The sequence below is a fragment of the Hemibagrus wyckioides genome, linkage group LG21 (assembly GCF_019097595.1).
Source record: "Hemibagrus wyckioides isolate EC202008001 linkage group LG21, SWU_Hwy_1.0, whole genome shotgun sequence".
Lineage (NCBI taxonomy): Eukaryota > Metazoa > Chordata > Actinopteri > Siluriformes > Bagridae > Hemibagrus > Hemibagrus wyckioides.
Genome location: NC_080730.1, coordinates 20,043,290 through 20,057,966, shown reverse-complemented (window position 1 = coordinate 20,057,966; position 14,677 = coordinate 20,043,290). Strand labels below are relative to the sequence as shown.

The 14,677-nt window shown below is 36.4% G+C and overlaps 1 protein-coding gene across 2 annotated transcripts; it reads right to left on the bottom strand.

The window, feature by feature from the left end:
* Nucleotides 1–1,163: 1,163 nt before the first annotated feature.
* LOC131342918 (inter-alpha-trypsin inhibitor heavy chain H3-like) lies at nt 1,164–12,809 on the bottom strand. 2 transcript variants are annotated; one of them, XM_058374229.1, is made up of 21 exons: nt 12,680–12,809; nt 10,928–11,091; nt 9,805–9,909; nt 9,000–9,162; nt 8,779–8,895; nt 8,504–8,632; nt 7,268–7,384; nt 6,935–7,103; nt 6,236–6,346; nt 5,891–6,072; nt 5,617–5,796; nt 5,223–5,350; nt 4,937–5,139; nt 4,630–4,647; nt 4,246–4,266; nt 3,966–4,037; nt 3,774–3,869; nt 2,996–3,158; nt 1,899–2,047; nt 1,432–1,507; nt 1,164–1,348 (listed from the first exon to the last, which is right to left on the bottom strand). In XM_058374229.1, exons 1-21 carry the CDS (start codon nt 12,752–12,754, stop codon nt 1,234–1,236), a joined length of 2,553 nt encoding a protein of 850 aa, XP_058230212.1. In that variant the 5' UTR covers nt 12,755–12,809; the 3' UTR covers nt 1,164–1,233. The 2 variants fall into 2 exon arrangements, 1 of the variants encoding a protein (XP_058230212.1); XR_009203077.1 differs by lacking the exon at nt 1,899–2,047 and having other exon boundaries at nt 1,317–1,348.
* Nucleotides 12,810–14,677: the final 1,868 nt, after the last annotated feature.

Below are 14,677 nucleotides of genomic sequence, written 5' to 3'. Positions count from 1 at the left end.
ATCTAAATTGTTTATGTACTGAACTAAGTGACAGTGAACATGAATCATCTATCTACAGTATATTCTGGATTATTTTGAATTACAGTATATTCTGGATTACACTATATTCTAGATTATTCTATATTATAGTATTTTCTGGATTATTCATTTTTAAGTGGGTTCATAGCCCCCCTTAGCACTTGGTAAAGAAGTGAATAGCTACTGTTTACCTACTCTTCGCATATTGATTATTTAGGTTATCATCTTGTTAAGGCTTGGAGAAACATCACTCTTGCGTTTTATCATTTGTGAAGGTGAATGTACTAGACAAAAACTTGATCTACAGTATATACTTTGCTATGTGATGTAGACAGAAGACAAGCAAGTGTATTTCAGATATTTGATCTGTTTGAAACACTATTACATATGCTTTGACTTTCATGCACAGTTTTGTTTTGTATGTTTGTGTGATGTTCTGTCTCTATGAATTAGAACTAAATGGATTGAATGCTTTATTGTGAAGCTGTTAATATTTAAGAGCTCCTTAAAATTTTTCTCTCAGTCCTTTTAAAATTTGGAAAATCACATGGAATTCTTGGTTAACACATCTCCTGACTGTTTCCCTTTGTGTTTAAAATAAGTTTCCGTAGATTTGCATATCATCAAAGTTCACATCCAGATTGATCATCCACATGTACGCTTGTTGATGCACAGAGAATTTGGGCCTCCTTCATTGGGCATTTTCGTTATTGTGTAGTCTTCTAGAACACATCCAGCAAGAATAAACAGAAAATTACTTAAAGGAGAGGAACAAAATTGAACATAGAAAGCACGTTATTCAGTTGTTATTCAGGTGATAGTTCATTTTGTAGCTGATTTCATTTCATTTTTTTCTTCCATCTTATCTTTGTGTTTTATTGTCAAATGCAGTATTGTACTATTTATTTTTGCCTTTGTTGTTGTAGGTACTAGGTCCATTCCAGTAATCTCTTCAAAACATACAAAACAGCACAAACAAATCTAAACTCCAGCAAGTGGACTTTCATCTCAAAGTTTTTAAACTAGTTGTACATCTGCTACCTGCAGACCTATTCTTTTATTTAAGTTATTATTTGATGATTTGTGTTGTCTGAATAAACATTTTGTTGCATTGCAATACAAGTAGAATCAAAACCCCGTGAAAGAACAGAATACAATGTATTTTATTAAGTATTATTAAGCTGAAAATAACATGCCCATATTTCACATAGGTTTCTACAGCTGTGAGACAGTGAAGTCAGAAAGCTCCCCCTGCAGGGCAGACTGGAATGGTACAAGCCAGCAATTCACCCTAGGGGCAGCAGAAAATCTGTAGTCGATGGCAGAACTCCTATAACAAGACAGAGACATGTATTTATAGAGCGTCCATAAAAGTGTAACAAATGATGCATTAAAATTGTTCCATTGCCTTACTGGGGAGCTTCAACTTCCTGGTCCTTGATTTTCAGCTTTGATCCTGGGAGCTCCTCATACTGAAGATCAGCTTTTCCTTGAATATCAAATATAAAAATATAAATATAATATCCTGAACCTCTGCCAATGCTACTTTCTTCCTTCTATTTGATAGGTAACTATCTAACTTGGCTTTGAGCCAATTGGACCAGATTGGGCTTTACTACTTTAAACTTATTAAAAAAACATGTTCTATGACTATCATAATACAGTTTGGTTCTGTCGCCAAAATACTGCATTTTAAAGGCTTTTCAGCCTGCAAGCTGCCAGTAAACTAGCTCACTTTTGTCCCAGGTGGACCTGAGAAGGAGTCTCTGTTTGGAATGAAAAATGCAGCAGATTTTGTAATACGTTTTGCAAAACTGATCCATAGAACTAGAGTTTTAAAGTTTTGAGTTTAAGTCTGACTTTGTGTTGTACAGTCTTACCCAGAATGCCTGTAATGTTAGGATCCTTTCCTTGTTGATGAACAACAGGCCACAGAAAATCATCTCCTCTATTCTTATGAATGAGGAGAACAACACGCACACTTCCCATGGTGATGTCTAATTCATTGCTTCTCTGAAATATTGCTATGCTGTGGGAAGAGACGATGATCAGGTAGTTGAGTATGCCATGTCCAGCACTCAGTGATATTTCAGTGTAAAAGTGTAGTATTATAGGTAAACATCAGTGTTTTAAATCTGATTATCAGTTTGTGCATCTGCAATCTCATCAGTTGCAGAAGTCAAATGGCCCTTAAAGGCAGACCTGTCAGGAGCAAGTGGCAGTGGTCCAGTCTCAATATGACAGGACTGCACAGGCACCCGAGTTACCTGAGCAGATTGAAATGGATTAATCCTTCTGATGTTCTAGTAGAGGAATCATCATGAGGTTGTCAGATTAGCTATGTGAGAGGAAAGGGACAGTTGATAGTCCATGGTTACCCCAAAGTTGGGGACAGTGACTGATCCAGAGATTGTAAGATCTCAGAGATTGTAAGATCATGACACATTGAATAGAACCTTGTGGGACGCCAGTGGAAAGTTGACATGGGGCAAATGTGAATCTGCTCCACATCACCTTTAAAGCTATTGCCATGCAGCGCCACAAATTCCAATACTTACGATAGTGGAGAAGAGGGTCTTGTGTTTGATTGTGTTAAACACTGCAAATGTTCAAGGAGAATGAGAAATGTTGACAGTTTGGTTGTTCTAGCAGGTAGGATCTCAGTTATGGCCAACAATGTACTAAAATAATTTTATTGGGATACTGATTGCAGGGTATTTTATTCACCAAAGCCTTTTTTGCTCTGCTACTATTTGTTGATTGTGGCTCCCAATTCCCACAATCGTGTGGTAGACTATCAGTGTCCTGTGCTGATTATCATTCATGCTTTTGCAGCAGATGGTGTTAATGTGTAACACCTCCATGGTCAGGGCTTTTATCCTGTATATCAGGACATTTCATTATTTTTGTGTGTGGTTTCATATTTGATTTAACGTTATTGATCGTTCAAACCAGTAGAGTTAAGTTTTGTTCTTACTTCTCCGACTCATGACTGCTGGGCTGTCCCCACACGAACTTCACACTGTTCTCACCATCAGAGTAGACACTTTCAGCAGGGCTCACAAGAAGTTTTGCTGTTTTATAATGAATAGCAACTAGTGTAAAGCCATTATCTGAGAGTTGGCCATTTATAGAAATGTCTATGGGGAGAGAGAGAGAGGAAATGTTATACACTATACTGTAAAGTGCCCTTGAGATCAAATTGCTGTTGTCTCTTAGCGTTACGGACACGAATATCATAGTATATCTGAAACAAAAGCAGTTTTGGCTATGATCTGAATTTATCTTTTATCACTTCTCGGATAATGATAATGTTTTTTTCATAACTAGCCACAATTAAATGCTCTCGAGACCCATATATGCCCCACCCCCTAATGCAAATCTCATTTTATAGTAGTAGCTGATTAACAGTGAGCTGATTGACAGCTAACAGTAATATTAGCAGTAAGGAGGATTTGTCTCTGTACATTTGGCTGTGATTGTCCTTTTTTGCTTAGTCGAGAGAAGTTAACATTTACAAAGAGGGAAATTTATATGAAAATTGTGGATCCTGAACTCCCACTAACTTATCTTCTTCTACTTGTGTGTGTGTGTGTGTGTATATATATATTATAATTATGTTATAATAATATTTAATATAATATATTTTATAACCGTTATTATGCTTATTTTTTCCAGCAGTCCTGGTGTCAACGATCAGCATTTCACTGCACATTTTAAAGCTTTAAAACTTTTGCAACCATTATATTGCCCACCTGAATTATCCGAAAAGAGTCGGAGTTTGTGGCCTGCAGGTGTGTCATAACAGATCTGTTTAGGCTGAGCAGAGATTAAGAACCTCACATTACCCACTACAAGAGAGAGAATAGATAAAGAATGATGACATGCTGCACACTGATGTGTTTAAGATGCATTAAATGTAGATTTTCTGAAAGCTCTGATTGGACCTGTTTGGATGACTGCAGTTTGGGTAATGAACGTTGGCCTGGGAACTGGTTTTAAAGGGTCCATTCTTGCTACTAATGATATGAAACAGGCAAAAAGACATGCATTGAAATAAGAATGCAATAAGAAAAGAAAAAAAGGTATGAGTCTTCATTCATTTTTCTGTTAAGAATTAAGAAGTCTTTTCACTGCAGATCCAATATCATACACATACTGTATAACTTACTGCAAATCCTCATATAGCATGCAGCTAAAGTACATCGTAGGTATTAATATACATACCTGAATATGACATTTCATAGTCTTCATCACACAAACCATAGACAAAAGACAACATTTTTTGTAAGAGCAAAATCAATTGAAAATTGTGTTCTAGTGTAAAAAAATAAATAGAGAATAACCTAAGCATTAAAAGAAACCCAGTGTGATCAGTCAATGCATTTCTAAAAAGTTTCTAAAGTTTCTAAAGTTTTCTTTATGAAAATTCATAAAAAGGTATGCATCCTTTTCATAAACATTTTCTTCTAGCAATGTGTATTTATTTTCCGTATATAACTTTTTAATTTGTTTTACTGCAGCACCAATAATATACACATACTTTATGACCTACGGCACATTCTCATATAGCATGCAGCTCAAGTCCATCATAAATATTAATATACATACCTGGAACTTGGTACAAGTCTTCAACACACACCATAGAGCATAATCAAAAGAACATTACATGTTTCAGTGTAAAAAAAAAAAAATAGAGAATAACATGAGCATGAAATTGTTTAAAGAGAGAAAGGAGCAGGCCATTTCATATGTCAGAGAAAACAAACAAATGTATTGTATTCAAGACACCATAAAATATCCATTTCCTTGGATGGTTCTGCAGAGCAGTTATTCAGTTTTTTATGGAGCAGAAGTGTGTTGGAGGGAGTAAAACCTAAAGTGCTAAAATGTAATTAAAATTTCCTTGTCCACTTACCATATGAATGCATGTCGTCTTTCAGCCCATGATAAGTTGTGGTTGGCTTTTCACCTTCTTTTGGTTTGTGGGCAACCTGTGTTTCCTCTTCCTGTGGCTTAGTGACCACCATGGAGGTGAGTGGAGTCACAAATTCATATTTCAGAGAGAGATCCAGAGCTTTCTTTTGGGCTGCTTCTTTCTCGATTCCTTTGAGTGCCACTCTAACACACATGAATGCAAAAATACTCTGCAAATCCAGAATGTAGTTTCCTTACATAAAGCAGAAAAAATGGTGAACACTTACTCTTTCTCCAGGAGCTGTTTCACTGTAAGATAAGCCCACAGTCTCTGGATGAAGTTTTCATGTTGTGGTAAGATATCAATGACATCTTTTGTTGATATGGAGTCCTGGTATGTTACATTTGTGTTTTTCTGCAAGTTATTAAAGACATACAAAGTGGATAAGAGAGAAATACAAAGCGTTAATTATTGGTCACGGAACATGTAAAGCAGATACTCGACTTAGACAGATAAAGACTCAGTTTAAAGACTTTTTATCTCAGCAGTATACTCGGTGTACTCAGAATCAGTTGAAGGCTGTAGCATTTACAGTTGCACACCTGCTTCAAAATTGACAAGCAAGAGATTTACAGGGAAGTGGAATTGAACTGCAGTTGTGGTAGCAGTGATGATCTTACCGAGATTGCGATGACCTCGGTTTGTAAAGTTTCCAGGCTGTTGTCTGTGATTTGCCCAGCCACCACGATCTCTGAGCCATTATAATACTGCCTGAAACTGGTCTGGGTGAGATTTGCTCCTCCAGGATATTTCAGTTGGACATCAGTTAACAGTGTGGTGGCCACTTCTTCATAGAAACCCTAAGCAGGAAAGCGTGAAATAGATTAGAATTTTTGCCAAGTGACCAGTGTATAAATGGACCTTCCTGAAAATGACTAGCACACTGTATCCCACCTGCAGCTGGAGGTCAGCATCCGAGTCCTCATAGATCCTGCGAGCAACTCCATCATTTTCCAGTGCCATTTTCTCCAAAAAATCAAAGTTTACATCAAATCCAAACCCCAGACAGTAAAGTGGAAATTTACCACCAATGACCGCTTTGACATTGGCCTGAATTCTTTCGGTGTTTGTTTCACCTGTAGGACACAATCATTACTAAGTAAAGTTACTAATGAAGTAAATAATTGCTGTTTAATGATGCACAATATTTGTGATGGAAAATCTTTCAACGTTTTGAAATGTTGTAGAAAATTGATGCCAGATTTATTAGGAGGCCAACACAATTTAAACATTAAGTACCTGAAGTGGGGTCTCCATCAGTAAGCAGGATGAGGATGGAGGCAGAGCCCTCTCTGGGGTATCTCTTGATCATGTCCACCCCCTTCAGCACTGCAGCATTGATATCTGTGGCTGAGGGGAAGATTAGTATGAGTTCAGATGAGTCATTTAAGAGTTATTAAAAACAGTATACAGTGTATGTTAATAAACAACAGTTTTTTCTTTGCATACCAAATTGGCCATTGTTTCCCAGTTTCTTGCATTATTCAAAATACAAATACATTCAGGCTTTTTTATTGGAGGCTTTTTTTTTCTTAATGTCATGGCAGTACACTGCATCTCTTTCAAATCCCATTTCTTGACACTTAACATGCCTATATGTAACTCTTGTACTACTTGCATACTGATGAAAGATCAATGTTACTTGCAGCTTCGATAATAATGATTTGTGATTTTCATTACTTATATTGCCATGCTTTACACAACCTTGTTAACCACTAAATGTTAAAACCTGAACATGTAAGTGAGAAGTTTTAAAAATACAATTCTATTAAGCACAATGCGTTTTTATACAAGTGCCCCCCTACAAAAAAAACCCCAAACAAACAAAATTTTACTTTAAAACCCTGTTATGTATATTCCCACTATTCAGTAAGAAAGCTAATCATTTTAGCTTGTTTGTGTTTACTAGTATTTAAGTTTGATATTGAAAATGACTACCTCCTCGATCTTTAATGTTCTTCACAAAGTCCTTTGCTTGCTTCAGATTCTGTTTTGTGGCTTGGAGAAGTTCCGCTTTCCAGACATCTACTTCAGAGTCAAAGATGATTAGGCCAAAGTAGTCATCCTGACCAAGATCTTCCAAAATCTTCAACATTGCCGTACGAGTCTAAAATGGCAAACATCAGCAGTATTTCAAACTGCATCTGTGTGCTGTCTGCATATACATGGTCAATGATATAAAGCCATTATAGCTTTATAATTATATCAGTTCTGATAACTGTAAAACTCCATATATATATACAAAACACATTTGACTGTTTGATTGTTTACCTGATTAATTTTTCTGCCGTGCATAGAGCCACTTCTGTCTATAATAAAGACCATATTTTTTGGGATTTGCTGAATATCTGTGGGTGCAAAGTAGTGGACGAAATAGCCATTTGATGCCTGAAAAATTGCAAACAGTATTTAAGTATGCAAAATATCTCAGTAGAATATCTCATGATTAATAGGAAGGGTATGCTAAGGAGGATCAGGGCGAGGAAGGCTGCGGGCCCAGACGGCCTCAGCCCCAGGCTCAGATCAGGTCTGAGCCTGAAGCTGGGGAAGGCAGGAAGACTGTGTGGTACCTGTACCAAAGATGTCTCGCCCTAAGGATTTTGGGGACTATAGACCGGTAGCACTGACCTTACATCTGATGAAGACGCTGGAGAGGCTAGTGCTTACTCAACTCCGACCAACACCCTTCACTACCACCAGTGAACATTCAGGGAGAGGACATTGAGAGAGTGGATCCTTATAAATACCTGGCTGTTATTCTGAACAACAAACTGGACTGGACAAATAACACAGTTGCAGTCTTCAAGAACATTACATTAGACAAACATTAGACTCTTTCTGCTGAGGAGTCATTAGACTCATTCTGCAAAGTTTTTTGACTGTGTGGTGGCCTCAGCCATCTTCTCTGGAGTGGTCTGCTGGTGCAGCAGCATCTTTAATGCAGACAGGAAGAGACTGGACAAGCTAGGAAGGCCAGCTCAGTTCTGGGGATGCCCCTGAACACAATACAGGAGGCGGGAGAAAGGCAGATGGTAGCTAAGCTTCAGTGACAGACTGTTACATTCTAAATGTCTGTAGGAGCGATACAGAAGGTCTTTTCTCCCTACTGCTATTAGACTTTACAGTCAAAGCTGCTCTCAGTGAACCAGTTGCCATAATACACGTTGTTCATTCTGATTTTTTTTTATAATGATTTTTATACTGTGTTATAACTGTGAAATAACCTCACATCATAATACACACTGTTGTGTGTGATATTTTTTAAGCCGTGCAAATGCATTAATTTAAATTCTGTGCAACAACAATAGTGCAATACCAACAGTTTATGTTGTGCAATTGTTTGTATGTTTTTGTGAATTTATTATTACTATTATTTTTATTTTTTCTTCTGTATTTATATATAGATTTCTTTATCTTTCTGCTTCATATTTGCACATCTATGGCTTTAATGACTTTTTCGTGTATGCTATTATGTGCTATTATTCTACTTATGATTCCACAAAGTACCCTCAGTTCTCCATTCTGTTTTGGTCTCTTCACATCATACTCTATGAGCAAGTCTCCATTTAATCCATTTTCTCCACAACCTTCACACTTTGTTTGCTGCTCGCGAGTGGGGTAAAAGTTCACCCATGCCTGCAGACACAAATGAGTGGGTACATTAATGTAATCTGTGTGTATACAGTACACATTGACCAATCAGTAAATTGATTTTCTTTGAAAGAGGCTTTGATATTGATTTAAGGAGTTCACTAACTTTCAGCATAAAGTTTATTTTTCACCTCTTTGGTAGAGTCAGCTAGAGTACTGATTACAGCATTAAACAGCTCCTGAGTTTTCAGCCCTCCTTGTACCTCCAGGAAGGAAATTCCTGGATTCTCATTAATATACACATCAATCTAGTGGAGACACAATCTGAATGTAACAATAAGCTGTATCTTAAGAACTGCATGGGATTTGCATATTGCATATATTCTGTATATATATCTGTATATTTGAATACCTTGAAATCTGCCACAGGCTGCATTGGTTGGGCATTGATTTGTAACTTGTATTTGCCAAGTCTTCGCTTTAGCAGCTCCTCATAGGTGAGTTCAAAGGTCACCTTACTGAGAGCTGCCACCGTCACTGAGGTTTTAAACTCCTCCAGGGTCCGTCCTACCGAGCTGAAGCCCGCAAGAAATCAAGGGTTTAATTCCTATGCCTTAGCAACACAAATTAAGCATTATTTCAGTCTCTCAAGTCAGAATATAACACATGATTTTCAGATTCTTTTTTCATTTTCATTATCTCACCTGGCTGCATTAAATTACAGAGGATATGAAAAGTCTACACACCCCTGTAAAATTAGCAGGTTTTTTTGACATGAAAACATGAAACGATTCCATTGACTATTTGATAGATATGAAAGATAGATGAATGATAGAAAATGACCAGATTAAGATCTACTGACTTTTGACCAATTCTTAACCAAAAGAGTGCTTTATATTCAAAATGTGTTAATAAAGTGCTAAATAAATTAACACTTAAATGTCTGAAACCAGGTTATTATACTTTTATTTATTGTTTATTTTGAGTAACTAGAAATATATATTTTTTTTCAAATCTTTTACAGTTAAATTTTGTTGGTTGCTTTATTACATGAATTCAATTAAATGTATTCAGTTTATACATTATACATTTCTACATTATTTGTACATTAAGGGTCTGATGTGATTAATCTTTTTCATTAAAAAGAACCTGGAGCATAGATTTTTATATCCACTGTAGCCACTTGTGGCACTGTGGCACTTGTGTTTCTGTGGTACCCGACAATTCCGGCACTTTCTCCTCGGGATACTGCCGCACTGTACTGCTGCTGTGCCTCTTCTTTCTTCTTCACAACTCCATCATATGTCTTTCCTTCTATGGTCCTAAGGAACCAACATTATAATCCACATAATATACATCAGTCCAGCATTCAGAATTGTGTGTGTGTGTGTGTGTGTGTGTACATGTAAATGTCTTAAGTCATCATGACCTCTGAAGTGATCATTTAATTATAGCTTGGGCTGTTAATAATGCTCCACATAATCTGAGACTAATAATAAACACAGGGATAAAATGATAAACTAGGGACTTATTAAGAAAATAAAACTACAGTCACATGGAAACCCTAGGAAAAACTAGGGGACTAAAATACAAACTAACGAACACAAAAACCAGGTAAAAAGAGACAAGGACTCAGCAATAAAACAAGCACAAGACTGCAGGTATTCATAGGGAAGGTAATTAGTGAGACAAAAGGAACAGGTATGTAGAGCCATGAAAGGGAAAGGGTTGGGCGTGGCAAACATATGTGAGAACTCAGAATATAAACAAAATCACACGGCACAGCAAATAACATAAACAAACCCTGCCATATTCCCCACCCCTGAAGAAACTGTCCAAGTCATACATGGCATGAACAGAGCAAGAATGATATCACTGGACCAGAAAAAAGAAACAAGATCAGAAGTGAGCAGACTATAGCAGAGCGAAAAGTCCTGAATCAACAGATAGGAAACACTTAGCATAAACATGAGGGATTAAATATCCAAAGTAATCAATGGGTAAACTCAAGGGAAACAACCAGTGACCCGACATGATAGATAGATAGATAGATAGATAGATAGATAGATAGATAGATAGATAGATAGATAGATAGATAGATAGATAGATAGATAGATAGATAGATAGATAGATAGATAGATAGATAGACTTCTTTTCATTATTCATTCTCTTGTTGATCATTTCTCTCATACCACAGCAATTTGCCAATGATTTTTATTTATTTGTTGTTTCCTCAACAGCTCTTCTTTCACTCCCTCTCTCTCATTCTCTCAAGGTCAAAATGACTAATGTATATGTGAGAAAGTAAATCAGTGCATGAAAGCTTTCATATTGACTTACATCCTGAATTTGCTGATGAAAGCATTTTTTGGTATCTTGACCTGGAAATGAATCTCTTTGGACTCACTGAGCCGGTTCGCCACACGGCTTGTGATGACTGTAATGGCGTAGCGGCTGTTTACTGTAGAATTGATGTGGAAGCTGTAGATGTCAACATCCCGTGGCTGTGTTGAGGGGAAAGCAGTTAAATAGAAGTTTTAATTCTAATGATCAAATAAAGGAATGTTCAGTCATTTTTTTGTTGACAACTTTCATTTCTTTCTACTTCCATTTACCGCAACAGCTCCATTTTCTTATGTTTTAACCTACTGCTGTAAAAAATCATAAATTATCCTGCATTGACTTTTATCATGTTCATGTGTAACTTCACACATTTATAATTTTACACAATTTTAAAAAAAGATTTTTTAAAGAGATAAATAAACATTTTTGTTAAATAGTTTTTTTTTAAATCAAGCAGTTTGCCAATTCCTTTTTCTATCATAAATCTAACAAATCTAAATGAATGTGGCGTTATTTAACCACTACATTACAATGCGTATGTTTTTGAACAAACTGATAGAAAATAAATTTTGCAGGATATTAAAGAAATATGGAAGTTTTTCTTAGACCTGGTATAGTCAATTTAATATAATTTTAAACTTTATATTTTTGTTAATGTATTTTGGTCATATGCTCTTATTTAAAAAATGGAATGATGACAAATTTCAAACTTAATGAACTTGCTGTTAAACATTAAAATGGGAAACATCATCATTAGCACACATCATAGTATATTTGATTTCATTGACTTTCTTTTATGTGCTTAATTTCTGTGATTATATTAATTAGGGATGCACGATATGAAAAATTTGAACCGATACCAATAACCGATAATTAAGTCCTTCTCATGGCTGATTCTGATAACCAATAAGTTGATATTTTTATATTAGAATTTTCATATAATCTGCAGTTTGTGCACCCAGGAGAATAGAAAATCTAAGATGCACTGATGACACTGATATTTTAGTAGCTCTGGCCTAACTGTAATAGCAAACATTAGACCTGAATCATCAAATGTTTTTATTTTTTGTGTAAGGCACTACAATAAGAACAGAAATGGTTTAACAGAACTATGACAGAGAACTATGGTTTATCTGCAATTAACAACTCATTAACAACAAATTTAAGTTAAGGTCTATATACCTTCCTCATCCTCAGGCACTAAAATGTTCGTATATAGACCTTAACTTAAAGTCTATATACCTTCCTCGATGCTCCGTGTTTAGCGCTAGTGGCTGGTGCTGCCGCGGCTGCTTCATATTCTTTTAATATAGCTACGCCACGATGACGACCCTTGAAGTGAGATATAAGATTTGTTGTGTTGACTATAACTTTTTACCTCCTCTCGGAATCCTTGCTGAACATGCGTTGTAAATAGAAATGGCATTGTCCTCCGCTGCCACCGAGTAAAACTTCCATTCTATTTTATTGACCCTGATAGATTCCAGAAGGAATCCATGATGGTCATTAAAACATCACTGACATTTCAACCACTAGAGTCGAGCAACAGTGTCATCATTGCTAGTTACAATAAAATCCTCAACTGGATTAAAATAGAAAACAGTGATTAGCTTTTATCAGTGATCATTTGATTTCTTGATAAACATTGCACTACAATGTTAAAATGTAATGTCTGCTTTCCATCACTAAACCTAGAGAATTTCGTTGAAATACACACTTAGAAACCTTCAGTATGACCTTTGACCTTACCTTTTTGATTGGGGTAGAAATGACACAGATAAGCAAGAGACTCAAGAGAGTTAATCTGATTGTGGCTCGCTCCATTGTGCGACTCAAACCGGACTGAGGTCTTACACACAACACAACCTTAATAACAACCCCCACCAGATCTGTTATTGGTCACTGAGCTTGCTAGAAGCAACCTCCGTAATGTCAGTGACCTCTTTTACGGTAAGGCTCTGGAATGGAAACTAAAAAATGTGTATTGAAAATTCGGAAAATAAAGAATGTTGAACCAGATCCTGAACCAAATATGTCATTCTTTATAATTTGATGATTAGTTCACATAATTTGGACCTGATAGTGGCGTTGTTCATCATTTGTAGCTGTCTTTCTTTGCTTGTACACAAAAATGGACATTTTGGGTTCTGTGGAAACTGGTTGCTCTGCAGTGCTATGTAATAAAGCCTTGATCATCATAAGACCACTCTGGGTTGATCAAAGGTGTCTAATAACACTCTGAAATCTTTTAGTAGTGCATACAGACATTCTGATTCAAGACTCTTATTCAAGAAGAAAAAAGCTCAGAAAACCCTCCTTATTTCTTCTGATTTTTCACTTTCAATATTTGATCATTTTGTACCCATAATAATTATATCGCATCCCCACCCCTTTTCTTAATCTAAGTGCCTTTTTTGTTTCTTTTATTTATCATACATTTATAATAGATTTCTCCTGCTATTTATTTATATAAAATCGTTTTAAGCAATAAATCTCACCATTGCTGTTAGGCTGTCAGCATGCATATTTGGTGTGCTTATGTTAATTTTTTTTAGCCTGAATCAAACACTTGTCTGGCATTTGATTTGTCCCACTAATATATTTATATATTTAGGATTTTAGTGCAAGCATATACAAGCGAAGAATCTCATGGCAGTAATGCATTACTTGGTGGGCATTTTTGCATAGCTAAGATACAACAGCAGAAAATATGGAAAAGCTGGATAAAGCAATTGTTTTATAACTATACACTGTACAATTATACATGTATTTAGTTCTAAGAAGAATCCTAATTTCAAATGATTATATTCTGGAACACCAACAAATTTATACATTTAAGTAAAGTGTTTTGAGTCACTGCATGAATTAAGGCATGTTTTACACAAAGCTGATGACGCCCATACGTTATTCTTATTGGACAGAAAATAAGGAGGGTGTGAAGACTGAACTTTGAATACACTTATAGTTTTTTGCATTTTAAAAGTGGCCATATACTCATTTACACACATATTCACACACGCACGTCCAGAATTTTGTAATAGCACAGTGTCTTATCAGATGTAGTGTCCAGAGATAAGCATAATATGTCTCCTATGTCAGTGATTATACATTTTAAATAGATACATCACCTTACACACACTTCCCTGTTTTGAACATTTGCCGCTGAAGCTTTTAAGTCCTGGTACTACTCATCACTTCAGTGAGAGGTAACATTGAACAGGACCTCAAAGCAGCAAACCTGTCAGGAACAGCTGGACCTTTCCCTGACAGGCCCAGAGAGGGCGCTGGCAGGTGAACCTTGGAATCCTGCTTCTTTGTGTGTCTTTTGTGCTACGCCCTTCCCATTGTTCTCATTCCTGTTGTGTCACCTGTATCCCATTAGCCCTAATGTCTATCCCTATAAATAGGGATCCTTATGTTCATGCCTTTGTCAGTGATTATCTGTGCCGTGGTTCTGTGTTAGGTTTTGTTTTGCCTTGCCATGTTTTGCTATGTCCAGGTTATGGTTTAGATTAGTTTTTTGTTTTGTTTTATACCATGCCATGTCTAAAGTTAAGTTAGTCCCCTGTCCTATGTTTATGTAATAAAAGCAGCACTTTGCTGAATCCTGCATATGGGTCTCCTTTCACAGCATGCAGACACATACATGCAACACCACGGAGATCTGGGTTCGAGCCCCGCACAGGGCAGGGGTCCCAGACGTGACGGAATCACGGAATCTTTTCGAGACCCAGCAGGATTCCCAAC

What these genes read in the sequence shown, in the direction of transcription:
- LOC131342918 (XM_058374229.1), bottom strand. Translation starts at nt 12,754, where the DNA reads ATGGAGCGAGCCACAATCAGATTAACTCTCTTGAGTCTCTTGCTTATC. An exon ending in AAACAGCTCCTGGAGAAAGA is followed by an intron (nt 5,140 to 5,222) that starts GTAAGTGTTCAC and finishes CATGTGTGTTAG; the next exon opens with AGTGGCACTCAAAGGAATCG. An exon ending in AGCAGTCATGAGTCGGAGAA is followed by an intron (nt 2,048 to 2,995) that starts GTAAGAACAAAA and finishes CTCTTCCCACAG; the next exon opens with CATAGCAATATTTCAGAGAA.